At 43.7% G+C, this 18,963-nt stretch overlaps 1 protein-coding gene across 2 annotated transcripts; it reads right to left on the reverse strand.

Annotated features, from left to right (window-relative positions):
• Window positions 1–186: 186 nt before the first annotated feature.
• Window positions 187–18,861, reverse strand: PASK (PAS domain containing serine/threonine kinase). Of its 2 annotated transcripts, none has more exons than XM_042024589.1 (17): window positions 18,635–18,861; window positions 17,743–17,956; window positions 16,446–16,681; window positions 15,201–15,371; window positions 13,775–13,915; window positions 13,072–13,206; window positions 12,121–12,408; window positions 11,653–11,752; window positions 9,951–10,125; window positions 6,878–7,746; window positions 6,037–6,218; window positions 5,465–5,632; window positions 4,569–4,694; window positions 3,848–3,982; window positions 2,217–2,416; window positions 838–971; window positions 187–592 (listed from the first exon to the last, which is right to left on the reverse strand). In XM_042024589.1, exons 2-17 carry the CDS (start codon window positions 17,912–17,914, stop codon window positions 402–404), a joined length of 3,423 nt encoding a protein of 1,140 aa, XP_041880523.1. In that variant the 5' UTR covers window positions 17,915–17,956; window positions 18,635–18,861; the 3' UTR covers window positions 187–401. The 2 variants fall into 2 exon arrangements, with proteins under 2 accessions (XP_041880523.1, XP_041880524.1); XM_042024590.1 differs by having other exon boundaries at window positions 18,344–18,861.
• Window positions 18,862–18,963: the final 102 nt, after the last annotated feature.

Here is an 18,963-nt window from a genome sequence, read left to right on the forward strand (position 1 = left end):
TTGAATCTATTTTTTCTTCCCAATATGTTTGTCTCATCAAAATCGAGGAGTTTTCCTGGATACAGACAGGACTCTGATATTAAAAAAAAAGACACCACCAACCCACCCCTCCCACCCAAATCATGCAATTACATGTCTAGTTTTGAGGCTCCTTTGTGCACGCATACTCCAGAAAACCAAAAGACATGTTATCATTCATTTATTCACTCACTTTTCAGAAAGATATATGAACTACATATAAAAAGTAAAATGAGCCAATAAAAATATATTCCAAGCTATGAACAATTTAAACAACATTAAAATCTTTGCTTCACATCTTTGAAACATGTCCTGGGTAAGAACAATAATAAACTGAGTATATGTGGGGATCAGCAGGTGACCTTCCAATGGGAACTATCCTGCTAACACAGCTCAGACTCCTCGAAGTCATCCCTGGATGAAGCTGCTGGCTCAGCAGAGACAAACACCTCTTCCCAGGTATAATCAGCCAGGTTCACAGGCTGTCGCAGCCAAGGATGCTCTGCTAGCGCAGCAAGAGTTGTGCGCTGCTCTGGATTGGGGTGCAGGAGCCCGGCCATGAGATCCATGAGACCTGGGCAGAGACAGCAGAGGGATGGCTCAGGATGGACTTTAGGCAGGTTAGGAATGAGAGATATGGTCTATGTTCAAAGAACGACGAATCCCCCAAACTCTGCTGCATTGAGCAGCTTGTCAAATCATCACAGAACATAGTGGGGAGCACTTTTTCAGTCTTCCCCTTTATTTCTGGTGAAAAAATGCTGCTTATACTTTCCCAAGAGATCTGTTCCTTTTGAAAAGCAAATGGGAAGAGCTCACCTTCTGACACAGGGCGAGGAGGACACAGGACAGCTGCCAAGGCCTCCTCCAGCTCACAGAAAGGGTTCTCCCCAAGGACCAGGGTGTAAAGGGTGATGCCAAGCGACCACATCTCCAGCTCAGGGCCATGGTACCTGTGCAGAGATAAGCTTGCCTAAAATCAGATTGCCAGTACATATCTATATGCTAAAGAAAGTAAAAAGGGCATTGACAGCCCTTGTTTCCAATTTTTGTTTTAACATAGGAAGTTTGTGAGAATTCTAAGAAGGTTCTCATGTGCTTGAGGAGTCTGCACTGTTCTTCTCCAGAAAATAAAACCAACCAGAGAATAGCCAACCAGTTTCTGTTGATGAGTGTGTGTAACATGCACCCAACTTCCATATATGTAAGCTGCTGACAAGGACTTGCCCCTCCACCTTCTTCATCATCAGCCAAAACTATCAAGTAAACATTTCGCTGGAAGAGCAAACACATCCTCCCAGCCCTTTCAAAACAAAAGTTATTTGGAAATAACTATTAACTATCTCAATTCCATCTGAGAAAACATGCCAGTTCCTTCACACAGTACAAGGTGGAACTCCCAGGGCAGAGCTGCTTGCTTCACCTTTCATCTCATTCCCAGCAGGAATTTCCTCTCCTCCTTGCATTGCTTCTTCCCCGCACTCCATTACAAGGAGCTGCCTGAAGGACCCATGGAAACAGCTGTGAAGCAGGAGCAAGATACATCCAGGCACATAGCATTACAGCACGTGCCACCCCTGTGATGGGGAGGCTTCCTTGTGGAGCAGGTATGAGAGCACTGGCTGCCAGGTACAGAGCACTTGGAGAGGGAAAGAGGGAAGAGAGCCAAGACTCAGGTAGCACAATCAAAACAGCAGCAAGAGATGCTGCAAGGGAAGAATCCTTGAGTCCCAAGGAGTACAAAAATCAGTGGGGAGATGAACAAAGATCAAACTGCAAAAATTCAAATAGAGGGAAGCATGTAGAAAAGAGGAGGACAGAGAGGATAAGAGTGGGAGGTTACAAAGCACAGACATGAAAGGAGAAGGTGCTATCAACAGCAATACTTGCTTACTCCACCTCTCTGAAGGAGCAGCTTTTGCTAGAGAAAGCCTGACAACAGATTTAGAAACAACTTTGTACATATTCAAGCTTTCACAACTTGATTTCTGTCACTACACTGCCCTACTTTGTATGCACTCAAACCTTCACAGTGATTTCTGCCACTGCAGTGCCTTAAATCTAGCTGCAGTTTCCCTGTGGTTAGATACTCTAGCAGTGTTCCAATGACACAGCAGCTTGGCTTCTCTGTTCCAGCCCTGCACTCGTGGGTTTTTTGGTGTGATGGCACAAAAATGACTTTTCAGAGGGTGACATACGGTTTGCCAGACAGCACTTCTGGTGAGCAGTATTCAATTGTCCCACAGAAGGTATAAAACAATTTCCCAGGTTCCAGGTAGGCAGCCGAACCAAAGTCCACTAATTTAATAGTGAAATCTTCAGCAATGACAATATTTTCATCCTTGATATCTCTGTGAAGGATGTTCCTACAGTGGAGATACCCAACGGCTGATACAAGCTGGAAGAGATGGAAAGAAGTTGGTGTTACTACACAGAGTGCCCTGGATAATTGATGTGGCATCACAGCTTTCCCAGAGTCACATTTTGGCTTGTTTTGACACTATCTAAACAAGATATACATCCTAATTATGGTAACTGGAAATGGCCTCAGGCCTGCCTGTCAGCATTGCTGCAGTGCTCTTGGAAGAGACACTTTAAAGAGCCTTTGCTGCTTCCCTCTCACAAATGTGCAGGAGGAGGGGATGCTGCAGTCATGATGTGATTGTGAGCATTGGAGCTCATTGCTACAATCCAGGAAGTTACTCTATTTTTACCCCAGCTTCATTTGGAGGGTTCTTTGGTTTTTCCAGGAGGATATTACTGTGTGCCTTCCATACTGCAGGATGACAAGGCATTTAAGAGCAAAGTTTGGTATTAATAATAGAATCATTCCTAAATTCCATTCTTCTTCCTGCACGACTCAGGCTTCAGTGCCATAATTAAGGATAGCATGAGAGTGATATCACCTTGGAGACGATCGTGACTCCTACCATGTTTTTAACAAGAGAAGCAGATGGCTGAGGGAGAAAAGTTTCTATTTATAATACAAATCTGCCTCTGCAGAGAAATGCAGTTCAGATCTGAGGGAACAAGACAGCCTTACCAACCTCAGGCTGAGTTAAGGAAAGGACCCATCACAAGGTTAAAGGGACACCTTTGGCTTCCATCTTCCATCAGCACCCCAGGTGAGGGCAGTGTGGGCACAGCAAGGGTGGGGGGGGGGTTACCACGTGCACAGCAATTCCTGCATATTCCTAGAGCAATTCCAGCAATTCCTAGAGCAAGGAATTTACTCCAAAACTCATGAGGGGGAATTACTTAGGGACTGCTGCTGTGGTTAACTCACTAAACAAAGGGCAATTCAGCTCTCAGGCAAGCCCCTGACTCATGGGCAACTACCCTGAGTTCCTTTGCTTATGCCACGTTAAAATCCAAGATAATTTCTTGATTTAAAGAGCAGAGCCCTTTACTCCTGTAACCAATCTAAACTAAGCACTGAACTAAGTGAACATGTGGCTTTTTGTAGGCTTAGGGCAGCTTCTGTGAGTTTTCCTCCTCCCTCAGAGGAAATGTGACTGCTACATGAACGGTGTCTGGGTGACAGGGGCTGTGTGCTGTCCTGATAACAGCTGAGGGGCCATGGCTCCACGGGAAACCCTCACAGGCAGTAAGGTCCTGGAAAGGCTTCTTTGTTGTCTCTAAGTAAACCTTAACAAGGTTTCTGCAGGCAGCATTTCAATCAGCCCTACAGAACAGCGAGGAAAGGTTCTGCAAGTATTGAGCACAACTCCAGTTCAGCACACCAGTTGATCAGCCAGTATTAAGTGAAACAGAGTCCTGGTTCTTACATTAACCAAGTCTTACCTGCATGCAGCAATTCTGCTCTCACCTGTCTGAATATATAACTTGCTAATGGCTCATCCAAGTTGGGCTGATTATCAATAAATGTAAAGAGGTCCAGACCAGATCCATGCTTCTCCATCACCAGTTGAAAGAAGCATTCATTTTCAAATACATCCAGCACCTATAAATAAAAGACCTGTTTAATCATGTGCTTCATCCTCAAAAACTGCCTTTTTTTTCTTTTTTTTAACGAACACTGCTCTCCTCTTGGAGATTTAACTGGCATATATTATAATCTTTAAAGTCTCATTTCACTGAGCACAAATGTTTCTTGAAAAGAGTACAGAATTAAAACTGGGAGCAGAATTAAATCCAAGAGGAATTCTCTTTCTGAAGAAAAAGAAAAAACAACTCCAAAATCAAAACCAACAACCTCAAAACAAAGAGGATGAAACAAGTGTCCAGATTATTTACTGAGCTAGTTCAGATGTGACATCACACTTCCAAGATATGCCTCTTATCTTGAAACAGCTTTTTTTCTGTTAAGAGTCACATCTTCAGAACAGTTTTGGGTAAAAGTGTGGAAGCAAGCAATAGTGTGCTGTGACACACCCTCCAAAACAAGGCAGGATAAACAGGTTACTTTCTTTCCTGAAAAGACAGACTCAATACAGGACACTTCACTCCTGAAGAGGAGCACAAGACACCCAATATTCAAACAAACCACCTGATGAAGTGCAAACTGCACTAATTCCGAGTCACTGTACCTTAATGATATTGGGGTGCTGCAGCTTCAGCAGGATTGCAATTTCTTGAGTGACCCTCCCCAGATCAGGATCATCTACCCAGCAGTCCTCCAGCACCCTCTCCTTCCAGATGAACTTTACAACAACCTACACAGACAACAGGATTCAGCATCACCTGCCAAAGCATGGCTTTGAGTGTCAGGTAAGTGAATTTCTAGGAAATCTGTTAATGCCTCATATTACTAGAGGGATGGAAGTAACCCAGTGTGAATAGCTTATAGTATCTTCAAATGTGTTTAAACTAATTTAGTCCTAGAAGCCAAATGACACATAAATTGAATGTTTTCATTGCTGCTCTGAATTCCAAAGGCTTTGACAGGCCAGCTCTCTTATCAACCAGTTACAGCAGTGGTGGCTTCTGGCACATGGATGCAGTGGAGGGAAATGAGCACTTAACATCCATGCAAGAGAAAACACCAGAGCTTGTCTCTCAGCACCCAAAATACTCTGCCTGATAAAGAGGAGTTGTCATAATCTCAACATGTCTACTCCCCATTCCTGAGTCATGGCACAACAAAGATTTTGAGGTCTGCCATTCTCTTTCGTAGAGACAGAAGACTAAAAGCTATAATTCTGTTAAGATTAATGTCTACTTCTTTCAACAGGTTCAATTAGCTACATTCATTAGTGCATTAGCTCGTTCTGCACCTGCTGCCTCAGGTAACATCCCTACACTACATCAGTGCAAATGTTCTGCTATCCTGTTTCTATTACAGATGTCTGTTTAAACAAAGCAAAACCCCAAACTACCAAAGAGAAGCTTTTGACAAGTGTAGTGTTGACAGAATATGAATGCTCTAACCTTTCAGTTTTCATCCTAAATTGTTATTGCAATAGAGCTAGAAGAAATACTTCACCTCCTGGTGATCTTTCTTGCCCCTGGCACTCCAGACAAAGCCAAAAGAGCCTTTGCCAATAAGACTGAGAGTGCTGTAATTTTTTGCGTATTCTCCCTCACATGCTCTCAATCCTTCAAGATCTTCAGCTCTTCGGGAATTGTTGAAAAGTGAAGCTGATCTGATGGCCTAAGTACATATGTATCAGTTACAATAGCAGAAAAAATGAGCAAGCCACAGAATGACATTCATAAAATGAGTAAATACTGAAAAGAACATACACATCTGCAAGAACAGATAAAAGGAGAAATCTTTGGTTCTCATAGTGAGAACTGTACTCCTTGAGTATCCTGCAGTTTGGAACTGCATTGTTCAGACTGGAAAGGAACTACAGAACTACTATTTTGTAACCAGAAGTGTTACAAAATAGCAATTTTGTTTTAATATCTATTAAAAAAGTAGGGAAACAAAGAAACAATAACATCCACCCCACCAACTCATGTCACTAATTTGAAAAACATCTTGACTTTAGCTTCAGCTTAACAGTCAAACAAGGAGAGAAATGCTCAATATTCAAAGGTAGGATGTCTTACTTCTCCAAGACTTTTAGTAGAAAGATCAGCAACAGATTGGGCAGAGTTTGCTAGGCTGGCAAGCAAATTCTGAGTCTTTTCTACTGCTTCCTTTTGGCTCTGTGAAATGTCTTTTACCACCCAGACACAGAAAAGTACAGTGGGATCCCGCAGTTCTGCACATTTCACCTCGAAGAGGATGCCTGTAGAAACAGGTGAGGAAATTAAAATGGTAGAATGTAACTTTAGTGTTGAATAAGACCGCAGACATTTTAGGACAAAATTCTGAGCTCTTGACAAAAAGTTCAGAATTTGGGGAACACCTGCTCAGTAAAGAATCATCAGAGGGGCTGACAGCAGCACAGCTATTCTAGAGGTACCGATCAGCTACCTCCAGAGCTCCCACCTCCAGCAGAGACTTGTCAGTGTCCAACTGTGATTATTCATTTCACACTGTTATTCTAGATTACATAAAAATGGGGATTTTATTCTACAAGCCACTGAATGCAGCTGAAGGAGTGAATGAAACAAATTCCATTATACAATTCTAATGCAATTTACAGTTTTACAGTGGAGTTTGTATTTTCTGTTCAGAAAAGGTTATCAGGTTCAAACTTTTTAATCATGTTTTGACAGTATTTCTGACTTTTCAGTAGGGATTAATTTCTTACCAAATTCGTATTTTATACCACCTCCTTTTCTAATATCCTCTGGGTACACTTAAATACCATTTTTTCTTCTAGATGTTTCTTCCTTCCTCTCCACTGTCAGCTTTTAACCAGAACCATCTGCATTCTGCAAAACTGTGGGTGAAAAGGAGCACCCCAATAAGAGTTTGGGAAGGGGACAAGGTTTCACTTACTGAATTGTGAACCATCTCTGTGACAGCAGTTCCCAATGTAGCTGCCTTCCAGAATCTCCCAGGTCAAAGGAGCTGCTGGGTTTAGCCTGCCTTCTTGTTTCACTGGGGTTGATGTTACTTTTATCTCCATATTTTGCTGCCTGAGCACCTGGCAGTGTTCTTCAGGCCTACGTTTGCTTTTCAGGGGATTTCTGTTGGAGTTGTCCCCCACAGTTTCTGCAAGGGTTTCAGGTTTCTCAGGAAATGCTTTGGAGGATTCCTCAGAGTTTTGTAAATGCCTTCTGGAGGCCAGCCACCCAGAATCAGCTTCTGTGGCAACACCACTCAGCTGCTGCTTTCCTTGATGAGTGCAAAAGGCACCGTTTGGCTCAATTAGCAGATTGGAGTCCACTGCATCACAGCAACACGCTCCTGCAAGAGCTGCAGGAACACCTAAAGAATTGTCTGAGTTCCCCTTGACACCATTATTCAGACCCAGTACCTCAAGACCAGAGCAAATACAGTTCAGTTCAGATTCTTGGGCACCTTCAGAGGTTGTGGCAGCTCCTGGTGCAGAAGCACTGTGACCTGTTTTATTTCCTGAGCAAACATCACAGACAGTGTTTCTTTCATGTGCAAAGAAGGTTGAAGCATCATTTAGCAGGCAGTTGTCAACAACAATGTGCTGGCGGCTGGAATGTTTTGCATCACACATCAAGTTTGTTTTTGACACCTGCCCTGGAACCATGCGGCTTTTAAGGTCTTGTCTGCAGTTCAGTGCTGTCCCAGGCCATGGCTCATCCACTGTTGGTGTTCCAGGTGAGTTACAAGTAACTTCAGAAGGCAGCTTCACTGGGTCACAGGATGATGCATTTAGATTGTCTTCTGGTCTGGAACAAACAGGCAACCAGGCAACAGTTACTGCAGGAGATACTGCACTGTGACTGCTTCTTCCTGGAGTCTCCGTGTTCTGACCTAAATCCCACTGTTCTGAGTCAGATGATGTGAGAGAGCCTTGCAGAGAGCATCTTGTGAGAATTATTTGATCCTGAAGTTTCCACTGTTCTATACTGTTCCACTGCTCTGATGGTGTCAAGCCAGCTTTTGGGATAAGGCTCTCTGGTGGGCTGACAGCCCATTGGTAGCAAGGCTGTCCTCACTGCAAAGACTCAGAGCTATCAGTGACATCATGATTACAAAAGAGTAAGAAAACTGTCCTACCCTATAATACCCACTTAAATATGGTCACTAGTTAAAACCTGGACCAATAGTTTTATTTCAAGTTCAAAAGCAAAAGGCAGAAAGCTGTTTGCACAGGCATCCAAAATCCTAACAAATTCACCAAAGAAGAGCAGGTACACTCAGATGGCACTCTTCCCCTATGGATAATTTCCTACTCTAGCCTAATTTCTGAATATAGATCATAAACCATTTACCACCACAAAAAAAACTAATACACATGGCAGATGTTTTCCCAGTTGATGGGGGTGACTGAATGGCCACAGACACCAATGGAAAGAATGGTCTTATTTTACTGTTAATGTTGAGGCAAAACAGAGGTAAAAGGATACATCTGATAGAACAATAAGCTTATTACTTGCTCAGCTTTATCAACAAGCAAAAATAATCAAGGTGATGCATCTAATCATTACTGCATGAGAGAGAGAAAGAACAGTGACTGAGAAAGATCCATCACCAATTGCTTAAATACTTTACCATCACCCAGAGTCTGCAATTGCTGGGGAGCCCCTTTTTTCAGTGAGGACCTGGAGAAATCTTCCCAGCAACTGGGAAAATCCTATGCTGTGTGTCCACTTTTAGGTGAGGTCCCCAAGTTTGCCCCAAAAAGGGGTCCAGCTTTTATAGGCCCAAATCAAACAGTCCGCATGACTTGTTTACCTTGTGCAGAAAACATCTGGTTCTGACAGCCCACTTTCCAACCAGCCAGGGCCAGGGCCAGGGCTGGGAGGGTTTTTCCTAAAATATTCTACTAACAAGCCCCTGGGGATATCAGCTGGGAGGATTTCTGAATGTATCTTACACAAGGTTATACAAACGGCTCTACAGCAGCAGGTTTGGCATTAAGAACAACTAATAGAAATGTTTTGATCATCTATTTTTAACAAAAGAACCTTGATGGTATCGACAGCATCATGCTCAAGATTCATCTTGTAAGTCAATTTGGTGCTTAGGCCTGCTGTTCAGGCCTTAGCATATCAGCAGGGCACTTCCAGTCCTGAAAACAGAAGATCCCTGGTGTGTCCAACAGGAGATGGATGTCTCCATCAATCAGGGTTTACTGAAGCCCATAGCACAAGGTATTTTGCAAACATTTCCATTAGTAAAAATGCAGCATAGAGAAACAATGAAGCAGAGCACTTACAATCCAAGTATGATATGAGAGATGTAAATCAGGAGAGTACAAAAAAGTGACATTATCAGCCACTAAAAAATGCAGCAAAAACTGTGCTGTAATAGTCTATACCTTAAAATGGATAGTAAATTTAGTAGTAAAACTTACTGAAGGTTAGAATTGTTAACGTGGAAGGGTTAAAATTTGACTTCAGGTAGGCTGTGAGCATCATATATGTACTTCTACAGAATTTCTAACCTTGTAACAGGAAAAAGACCTGGAAATGTGCAAGAAAAAATGGCTGGGCTTCAGTAACCCAGTAGCCTGTTTTAATGGATGACCTGACAGTTGCACCAAGCACCAGAAGGAATAACACTTAGAATTCCCTCCAGGTACCCTGACTTCAGTGCAACACCAGCTGGAAGGAAATAAACATCCACTATTTATGATTAGTGAAGACAGAGCCTAATTACCTTTCCTAGTCTAGATGAAACATTTGGTTCCCTTTAGAGCTGGAATTGCTGTAACTTTACAATGGTAGGTTGTGCAGATCTAAATAAAAATCTAAGGTAGGCCCAGCTCAGCCTCTCTTGCACTCAGATTCTAAAGACAGCAAACATGGAAGGCCCTTGCTACACCTTCCCACAGACATCACACAGGTGAAAAAATCAGCTTTTGCTGGTGATTGCCAGCACAGCTCTTCATTTTCCCAAGTGAATATGCAGTCTATGAAATGCCTACCTATTAGTGGGGGTGGATGCTGCTTCAGGAGGTGAGGGAGGAGAAAAGAAACCGGTCCCATTCTTTTGCTCATTCTCATCATGTATTAATTTGTCACCTTCGTGTTGTTGTTCCAATTTCTGCTCTTCATCTCTTGACAGAAGGTGTGCTAAAGATGCAGCCAAGAAGCTGCTCTCTGTACCAAATAGGAAAAAAAACCACACCAACTTAAATGTTTATGTTTAGGCTTCAGAGGCTACAGTGATTAAAAATAAACTTAGAACTGCCTTGGTCTGTCTTTTCCCTAAGGAACTGAGTATAAAAGGCTTGATTGAGGCAAAACAGTCAAAATATGAGCATTCCACTCTACTTTGAGAAATCACCACATGCAGGAATCTACATGTTTTAGGGCTGCCAAAATTTGCTTTTCTATCAAAGTTCTTTGGCAGATATTGGTATCATTCCTTAGCTACTTGAATTGAAGTTCAGAGACCTAGAAAAGTGCCAGTAATGTAAAGAGACTGAAATTAAAATGATCATACAGCAGCAGCAGCATTAAAAAAAAAAAAAAAGCCCAAACCACACGTATCCAGCCCATTCCAAACCTATATAATGAAAAGGTTTGGACTGGATTTATGTAACTCACTGAAGCTGTATGATAAAAAAAGAGTCTAAATGTGTTTGAAAGAAGAGGAGATGAAGTTCTGTCCTTTCCCAGTGACAAAAGATCAGAAGAAAAACATGAGTTTGGAAGATGAAGTAATCCAAGTATTGTTGCTGCAGAAGAAGATAACAAAAGAACAAATTTAGATTTGAATCTAGAACAATCCTTTAATCAGTAATGGCAGAGTGCCAACAATGCTTCCTCACAGAAGAACTGAACTACTCCTAGATTAGGGGCATCATTTCATCAAAGAATTACCTAAGAAACTGTACACTGTCTACTAACTCTTCTTTGTTCCAGTAGGGTGCATTGGTTTCAGCACAGACGTGCATTTCTAAGCAAAGACAAAAAGAAAATAGGGGGAAAAAAACAGAGACAAAACCAGCATAAAAGGTCTCTTGTGATATGGACAAAAGCATGAACTTGCTGGTGTTCTCTCTGTTGGGCAGAGCTAGCTGGAAAAGACAGATATGGAAACACAAGGCTTCTTTGCTTCTGTTTATTCATGCTGTGTTCAGAGAAGTAAAATTTCGATAAATTCTGATGCAAACTGCATCAGAAGAATGTGACGCTTCCCTGATTGAAACACAGCAACCATAACATTGAATATTAGCCAGCAGCACAAGCCTATTCAGAATATTAGATTTTTCCCTTAAAATATTAATCCTCACTAGCTACAGCTCCACTGCAATACAGTCACAAAAGCTGTGTTTTATACATTTTTTAAAATACCACAGGGTCCTAGCAGGGGAGGGAGGGAGGGAGGGGAAGTGCTTGTTAAGTACAAAGCATTCTCTATTCTCACTGTAATTTCCAAATTGGATATTCAGTTCTATCTTCTTGGCAACAAAAGAGAGAAACTCAATCTTAGGTGAACGATTCTCTTTACCTGAGGTTGTAGTGGAAACCCAATTTAAAAACTGCATGGAGGGACATTGCTTTTATGAAGAATGTTCTCATGTTTGTAGGTGAACCTCTTGTCTCTGCTCATTTCCCCTTGGTTACAGCAGCCAGAGCCAGCTGTATGGCAGGCACTGACACCTCCAAAAAGGCACTCACCTTCTGTCCCTGTGGAATCATCCAGAGGAGGTAAAGGCAAAGAACAGCCACTGCTTCTTTCCATGTTGTTATAGAAACCAGGGATCAGGAATGTAATGTTCTAAAACAAAGAACAAAACCTTATAAAGCTAAGCCAAGTCTCACAGGATGGGGGCAAATGCTAACAATCTGTGTCTGTGAACCTGATTCTCACAGATAGCCAGGAAAAAGTGATCCACATGACCAGTGGAGAACACAGAACTGTGCAGCTTGCTTTGGGCTACTTGAAATCCATAGTAGCTCCTCAGCACTGCAAGTCTTAGCAATTACAGCACGGGAATTCACGTGGCATCCTACACCTCACGCACAGAACGTGTGGAACACAGGGGTTCTGTGATGGCAAGGAGTGTAAAAGACAACTTCACAATTCCAGTGGATATGCTGCCACATGTATCAGTCTTCTGTGAGGATTTAAACTTCTTATCTTACCTTTCCCAACAGATCTTTCTTCTCATAGCCAAAGAGCATTAAAGCAAAACTATCCGAGATGCCGCAGATGATTCCATCTGACTGGACAGTAATGAGACCACTGATGGTGGAGAAAACCACAACTGTAGCAGAGTACTGATAGCGTGGGAGAGAGCCTTCTGCCTGTGGAATCTCATCTTTCTGCACTGCTGCTTGCTCCTCCTCCAGATGGCTGACTTCCAGCTTTAAACTGAGAGGAAACATGTTACCCTCTCTGGATTGGCCTGCAGCTCGCTGGATCCTGAGGTTCTAAATTAAAGCAAAAAAACCAACTCAAACAGAAAACCTCTAACCAAACGTCTTGGGTTTATTTCATTATTCGTATAAAATTACACAGGAATTCTCAGGAAAAGGAGCAGGAAAAGAAAAAGGAACCAATCTTGTGAATATCAAAATGAACAACATCTGGATTTTTAAGGATTTGGAATCCAGTGTTGAACCACTACATAAATATCCTGAAGATGAAGACCAGTCCATGCTGCAGCTTTTCAACAAATTAGGCATTCATAGAAGGCCTCCTTCAACTCCCTATCTGCCCATTTTCATGGCATTTGCAAGACCTGGGTATTCTTTCACTCCTCAGACAGACATAACTGAAATGAATTCTAAGAATCAAAGAATTAAAAGGAATCCTAAAGAGCTGACAGAGAGAGCATGGTGTCTTACAAAGCTAGGATTGGAGAAAACTGTCTTTCATCAGGACAGATTCCAGTGAGAGGTCAGGGCATGGTCTCATCCCTAGTTGGGAACTCTTCAGACAGCAGCTCCACAAGAAAGCAGCATACTCTTTTCCAGGGGAACCAGGCTTTCCTCTGAAATGCTTTCTTCTGTTATGTAAGGAGGGAAAACAGCATGCACATGTACTCCAAATGGGAAGGCTATGGAAGAATGAGGTTGGTGCTTACACTATACCTTTGGGATTTTTTTGCCTAGAGGAGGGATCTGCACAGAAGGAATCAGGTCCTTTATGTGGAGTCCAACTACTGCTTCCAATGTTGGGTAGCCATGGAGATGGGCATAAAGGAGATCACACGATGTAATTTTTCCCTGGGGAGGAAAATTTACAAGATTGTTAAAATTTTAACATTTTAGCCACAGTCCACTCAATACTTTGACAGTGGTTTCTGCACTTATCTAAGCAATGGCAGGAAATTTCATTCTGCAGTCCTCTGGTGGACACAACTCACTCAGTGAAAGCAGACACAACATAAACCAATATTCCCATATCACTGTGCAGGGAGCCTGCCCTTTGCCCAGGAGAGAGGCAGAGGTGTCCAGCACTCCTCACAGAACTGCTCCTCAGCAAGATGATCCTTTCACAAGGGCATCCATACCCCAGATTATCAACCCCCTGCCAAACAGACACTGTTGAAGTGTAAGATGTCCCCTGAGGAGAAAGAGTGTATTTTTATGTGGGTTGTCAAACATGTCAAGGTGAGCCCCACCAGAAATCCACGCACAGGTCCTGCATGCACAGCCCTGGTTTCAGGCCCTGCCATGGACACACTCCATGTTCACAACCAGTGACTTGTGCCTGCTGCCTTTCAGACACCTTCCACTCACACACAAACTCTCACAAACTGCAGTCTCGTCTGATTGTTAGGAAAACACTTACGTCAACAGTGAAGGAAACAGAAGCTGAAAGTCTTTCCACTGGTTCCAGCACAACCACACAACGCTGGGTGTCCTTGCTTCTTATCTGCCTCAGCCAGACTGAGACAGGGATCTTCTCGTTGAGGTGGCCAATAACATCCACCTTTCCACCAGATTCAGAAATGGAGACATGACTTACTGAGACTGTGGTTACTCCGCAAGAATTTCAAACAGGGGTAAAATTCTGAGCCAAGATAGCTCCCTATCATTATTAGAAAAACTTAATTTCTTGACTACTTACTAGTATTTTATGGGAAGAAACACAGTTTTAATACAGAGATGAAAAGGTCTGAAAATAAATTACTGATCATACACAAAATGTTGTTACTTTTGTATCATCTCTCCCTGCCTCTGGAAGTCTAAAGGCACAGACTTCAGAATAATAAATGTGCCACTCTAACAGCTTGCATTCAGTGAGAAGTGCCTCTCAGGGATGCCTTATTTAAGGGATGTCCCATGGTGCTAATGAACACTCCCCATTAGTAACACAGTTCTTACTTTCAGCTGCAAAGCCAGCAGTTTAATTTCTTATGGGAGGAGATTATTCTCTGATCAGAAAATGTTTCTTTATCTTACTGCCTGCAAGGCTCATATCAAGCCTTTCATGATTTTTATATGATCTTGACAGAATGGGTTTATGACTTACACAGTGACTCCTATAAAGTATATAAGTGCCTCTGTCTGACGTTTAATTTTAATCTCTGGTTTCACTGAATCAAACTTGGCCCCATCCCATATCCAGCTGAGGATTTGGGAAGATAAGGCTCTGAGATACCAACAATTTCAGTTCAAAAATAACACACCAGAAAGAATATGAGCTCGTTTTCCAAGGATTCTCTAGAGAAAACTCACAACAGCAGCAAAAGAAAATAATATGGAGATTTTGTCACACAGTTCTCTTATAAACAACCCCATTCTAGGCAAAATATCAATTCCACTCTTTTGCACCAGCTATGGTGTTTTGGCACAGACATTGCACAGTATTTCACTGGCTTGTACCTTTATAATATGCACAGTCCAAATTAAGATAATTTAAAATATATTCTTAAGGACCAGACAATTGGGAACTCTTCCACAATAGAATTTTTTCCATCTTAAGCAGTTTTTAAAAATTTTAATGTCTTTCAAGTTCTGATTTCATCAAGTCACGGTGACTGTGTGTGTTGACAGCTGCAAGGTTCTCATGGGTGTCCCCTTAAATCATCTTTTGCCCACATCTGCAAACTTTTAAACCAAACAGTTCTGCAAATGACATAACTGCCAAATGCCCACAAAGTTAAATATATCAGGAAATTATAGAGAAAATGTTAAAAAAAAATACATCCCAAACCAAAGCCTACAAAAGCACTTTATGTGGTGGGGAATATTTCCTTGAACATTTCACATACCACAGTTCCTGAAACCACTGATGAACACTCAGAGGTTTCCAGGTACTCCTCACCCACTGCTTCCCATGCCTCTTGACCAGATCTGGATATCAAGTGGGACAGCTTTTGACCAATGAGTTCCTGACTACTGCACCCAAGCAACTTGCAAGCTCGGTCATTGGCCACTAGGATCTAGAAAAGAACAGAAAAAACCAAACCTAAACAAAGAATAAAAGCTGTACATTTTTTAAAGAGCTCATTATCTCCTCAGGTTGCTGCTTTAATGTCTTACAATATCCCTTCCACTTGGTGGAAACGAAATGGTTCTTTAGAATTCTGAGTTCATTATAGATTCTTATTCTAGGACTTATCCCTTGCCCACACATCTTTGTGTGCTTTTGAGACATTGCTTTCCTTTTAGGTTTCCTGCTTTAACTGTAAACAATGACATCCATGGAGGCAAAACTACAAAGCTGTATTTGCAAGCAAAGCCCAGGCAAGCCACAAAACTGTATCCAAATTCAAAGGTGTGCAGGGATCACACCAGTCATTGGCAGACTGGAGGCTGTGCAATGGAGCAAGTTGGGACTCAGAGTCTTTAAAGTAGGCAATCCCGAGCTGTCAGTTCAAGCTAAAAAATGGCACAGCTCTTCAAAGTTTTCAGGACCCAATTTTAGATTCCTCTCAGGAGAGAAATAGAGAAATTCTTTCCCTCCCAATGCAAATGAAATATTTACTGGGGCAGATAAATCTTGTGCCACCACAAACACATTTCAGGGTTGGTACTTTACAGAGAGAAGGCTTGAAGCACATTCTGCTCTTCCTTTCTTCTCTCATGTCACTTCAGAGCTGTATTCTTACAGAATCATTGAATCACAGAATGGTTTAGGTTGGACAGGACCTTAACCACCATCCACTTCCACCCCCCTGCCATGGCCAGGGACACCTTCCACTAGACCAGGTTGCTCCAAGCCTTATCCAGCCTGGCCTAGAACATTTCCAGGAATGGGGAGTCCACAACCTCCCTGGCCTGTTTGAAAAAAGACTCGATACATCCTTGCTTCTGCTATTGTATATTTTGCCAACTACTCATAAATCAACTCATCAATCTTTAGAAGACTACCGAGCTGGAGCAGACTACAAAATCCCTTCATGATACCCTGATTACCTGCAGATACACAAAAGAAAACCAGTCCTTTTAGCCTGCTATCACACAACCTGTACCAGTTATGGGGAGCTTAGTGCTGCAGGTTCTGCTGTGAATACCTCTGTTGTGCTGGCATCCACGGTGAAGATGGCTTGGTTTGGGTTGCGTGCAGCAGCCAGGAGGTGCTGGCTGGATTCCTCCACAGCTGGGGTGTGTAAAAAGGAGCAAGAAGCAGAACTTCCAATGGAAGAAGAGAGAGAGGCAGAATCCCACTGAGCCCATAAGTTACCAATTTTGCTGCTACAAATGTTACGAGCTGTCAGAGAAGACGAACAGTAAGAGCTCCCCTTCTCCCCTGTGGAAAGATAAAGGTCAGCAATGCTGCTGTAACAGTCTACTACAGGAGTATCAGAGGAATGAATTTTAAAAAAAAAGCTGTCATCTGAAGCAACTGTCAAGTAATTCCAAAATGCATGTTTCTAGATTTTTTAAGAAACTGCAAGAAAATAAAATCAGTGAAACTAAAGAATACAGAAACTATTCTAATAAATGTATCTTTCTGAATCACAGCCACTGGAACACATAAACTCAGTCCATAGGCTAAAACGACTTGCCAACATCCACAAGTTTTAACCAGACCAGTTAACTTCTATTTTTTTACTTAGCAGTTTTTAAAATGTTTTGAAATCTCTCAAATTAAAAATGCAATAGTCATTAAATAATTGCAGTAAGTGCTCAAGCCCTTATTAACAACTGCATTAGTTGGAAGCCACTTAATCAACTCTTCACAGTGTGTGACATTGAATTACCTGTGTCCACACCACTGTTTTAAGCTATGCAGTGCCAAGTGATTGTACTAAATTTTTCAAAGGTTCTGCCTGTAAAAAACATTCCTCTGAGAAGAAGTGGTATCTGCAGCCCAATGCCATTGGCCCACTCCCAAATCAGTAAGCAGCTTTGAAGGTTTAGGAATACTGGAAGAAGCATTATGAACAACTCATCACAAGGACATTTATGCACTGTATGCAGTATGAACGTGCTCACCACGGGGAGACACTTATCTGGACACACTGTAAACTGCAAAGTTCTTCCCATCCTGACAGAATCCAACACAACAACATCTTTCTCCTCACTGGGAAATTTTTTGTGCTTTAGATAATTATACAAGATGGGAGAATGGTCCACTGGCAACCAGTATAGGTTGCCCAAGGACAAGTATAAATGCAGAGCACCTAAGTAATGTTTTCCCTATAGGCTCTCCCAGCCTGCAGTAATCCAGGGCTCAGGTGCTTACTGAACAAGTGCATCCTGGCTGATACTTATTGCTGCTACCTCTACGTATGAGGAAGGGGAAGAGGAAGATCTGAAACTGCCCAAAAGCTTCATCGGAACTCAGTCTCACAATACTATGCTCACCAGGCAGTGATGCTCCAAGCTGACAGAGCCCAGAGAGACGATTTTTCCTGCTTTTGTTGCCCCAGGGGAAGGATCTACTTAGCTTATCAGAGTCACTCAAGCAAGTAAGGACTAAGCCTGCTGATGAAGACAGAAGGCCCCCTTCAGAGGGGCTATAAGCCTTAGCTGCCATGATCGCGCTCTGGTTGCCACGCCACACCTAGGGAGCCACCATCTGCAACAGAAACAAAGGACACTGAGTCAGACCCACAGCAGGGACTGATGCTGGCAGGTAACGATGCCTTCGAACCCAAGCCACAGCCCTGTAAGCTACGGCAAAATGCTCCTTCTTGAGCGCCCTGCTCTATGTTTGGTCTGTGTGGTTATTACCCAAAGGTGATACTGACTTAGCATCCTGCACGGGTGAGGGCTCGAGCCCGCTACGGGATTCACTTAAGAGATGGATTCGATGATCCTTCTGGGTCCCTTCCAACTCAGACAAGTCTGCAGGACACGTGTGACCGACAGGACGCCGCCACCACATTTCCTTCTGTCAGAGCTGCTGAGCACCCGGCCAGCACCCTCTCCCCCCGCCCGGACCCCCGCCACCAGTGGCCCCCACCAGGACAGGGGGGCCGGTCCGCTCACAGGCACGGCCGCGGCTCCTCACGGCGGCCCGCCACAGCCGGAGGGCGCGAGGAAACGGCAGGCGGGACTCAGCAGCCGCGGCACCCAATAAGCAAAGGCATTGTGAGAGCGGCACGGAGAGGAGCAAATGGGACGCCAGCGCGGGAGCAGGCAAAACAGACCGAGCGCCCGGGAATTCGTTGCTCCCGCCAGCCTCCCCTTCCCCGCCGCCGCCACACGCGGTGCCCCGCGCTCCGGGCCGTCGGCCCGAGGCAGCGCGGCCGACCTGCTCCGGGGGCGGAAGGCTGCAGGTAGAAGGCCCTTCCGCAGGACGATAGTTATCCTCCGAAGGATTTGTAGGCGGAAGGACGAGGCCGAAAGCAGCGCGTAACGCGTCCGGCCCGAGGCGCTGGTGGAGGGGGAGCAGGTCCCGGCCTCCTCGACCCCCTCCTGCAAAGAACTACAACTCCCAGGAGGCCGCGGGGCACAGCCGGCGCGCGTGCGGGCGGGGGGGGCAGCGGGCGGGGCGCTGCCCCTCCCCCTGGGCGCGCCACCTGCGGGCGATTGGCTGCGGCGCGGCGGCAGCGCTGGGCTCTGATTGGCTGCGGCGCGGCG

Source organism: Corvus kubaryi, unplaced genomic scaffold, assembly GCF_017639235.1.
Source record: "Corvus kubaryi isolate FWS band 111438036 unplaced genomic scaffold, C.kubaryi_AGA036_p1.0 37264, whole genome shotgun sequence".
NCBI lineage: Eukaryota > Metazoa > Chordata > Aves > Passeriformes > Corvidae > Corvus > Corvus kubaryi.

Excerpts from the sequence above, each read along its gene's own strand:
- PASK (XM_042024589.1), bottom strand. The coding sequence starts at position 17,914 with ATGGCAGCTAAGGCTTATAGCCCCTCTGAAGGGGGCCTTCTGTCTTCA. Across the intron at positions 12,409-13,071 it reads TAGGCAAAAAAATCCCAAAG|AACCTCAGGATCCAGCGAGC; the intron begins GTATAGTGTAAG and ends GCTTTAATTTAG. Across the intron at positions 5,633-6,036 it reads CTACTAAAAGTCTTGGAGAA|GCCATCAGATCAGCTTCACT; the intron begins GTAAGACATCCT and ends ATATGTACTTAG.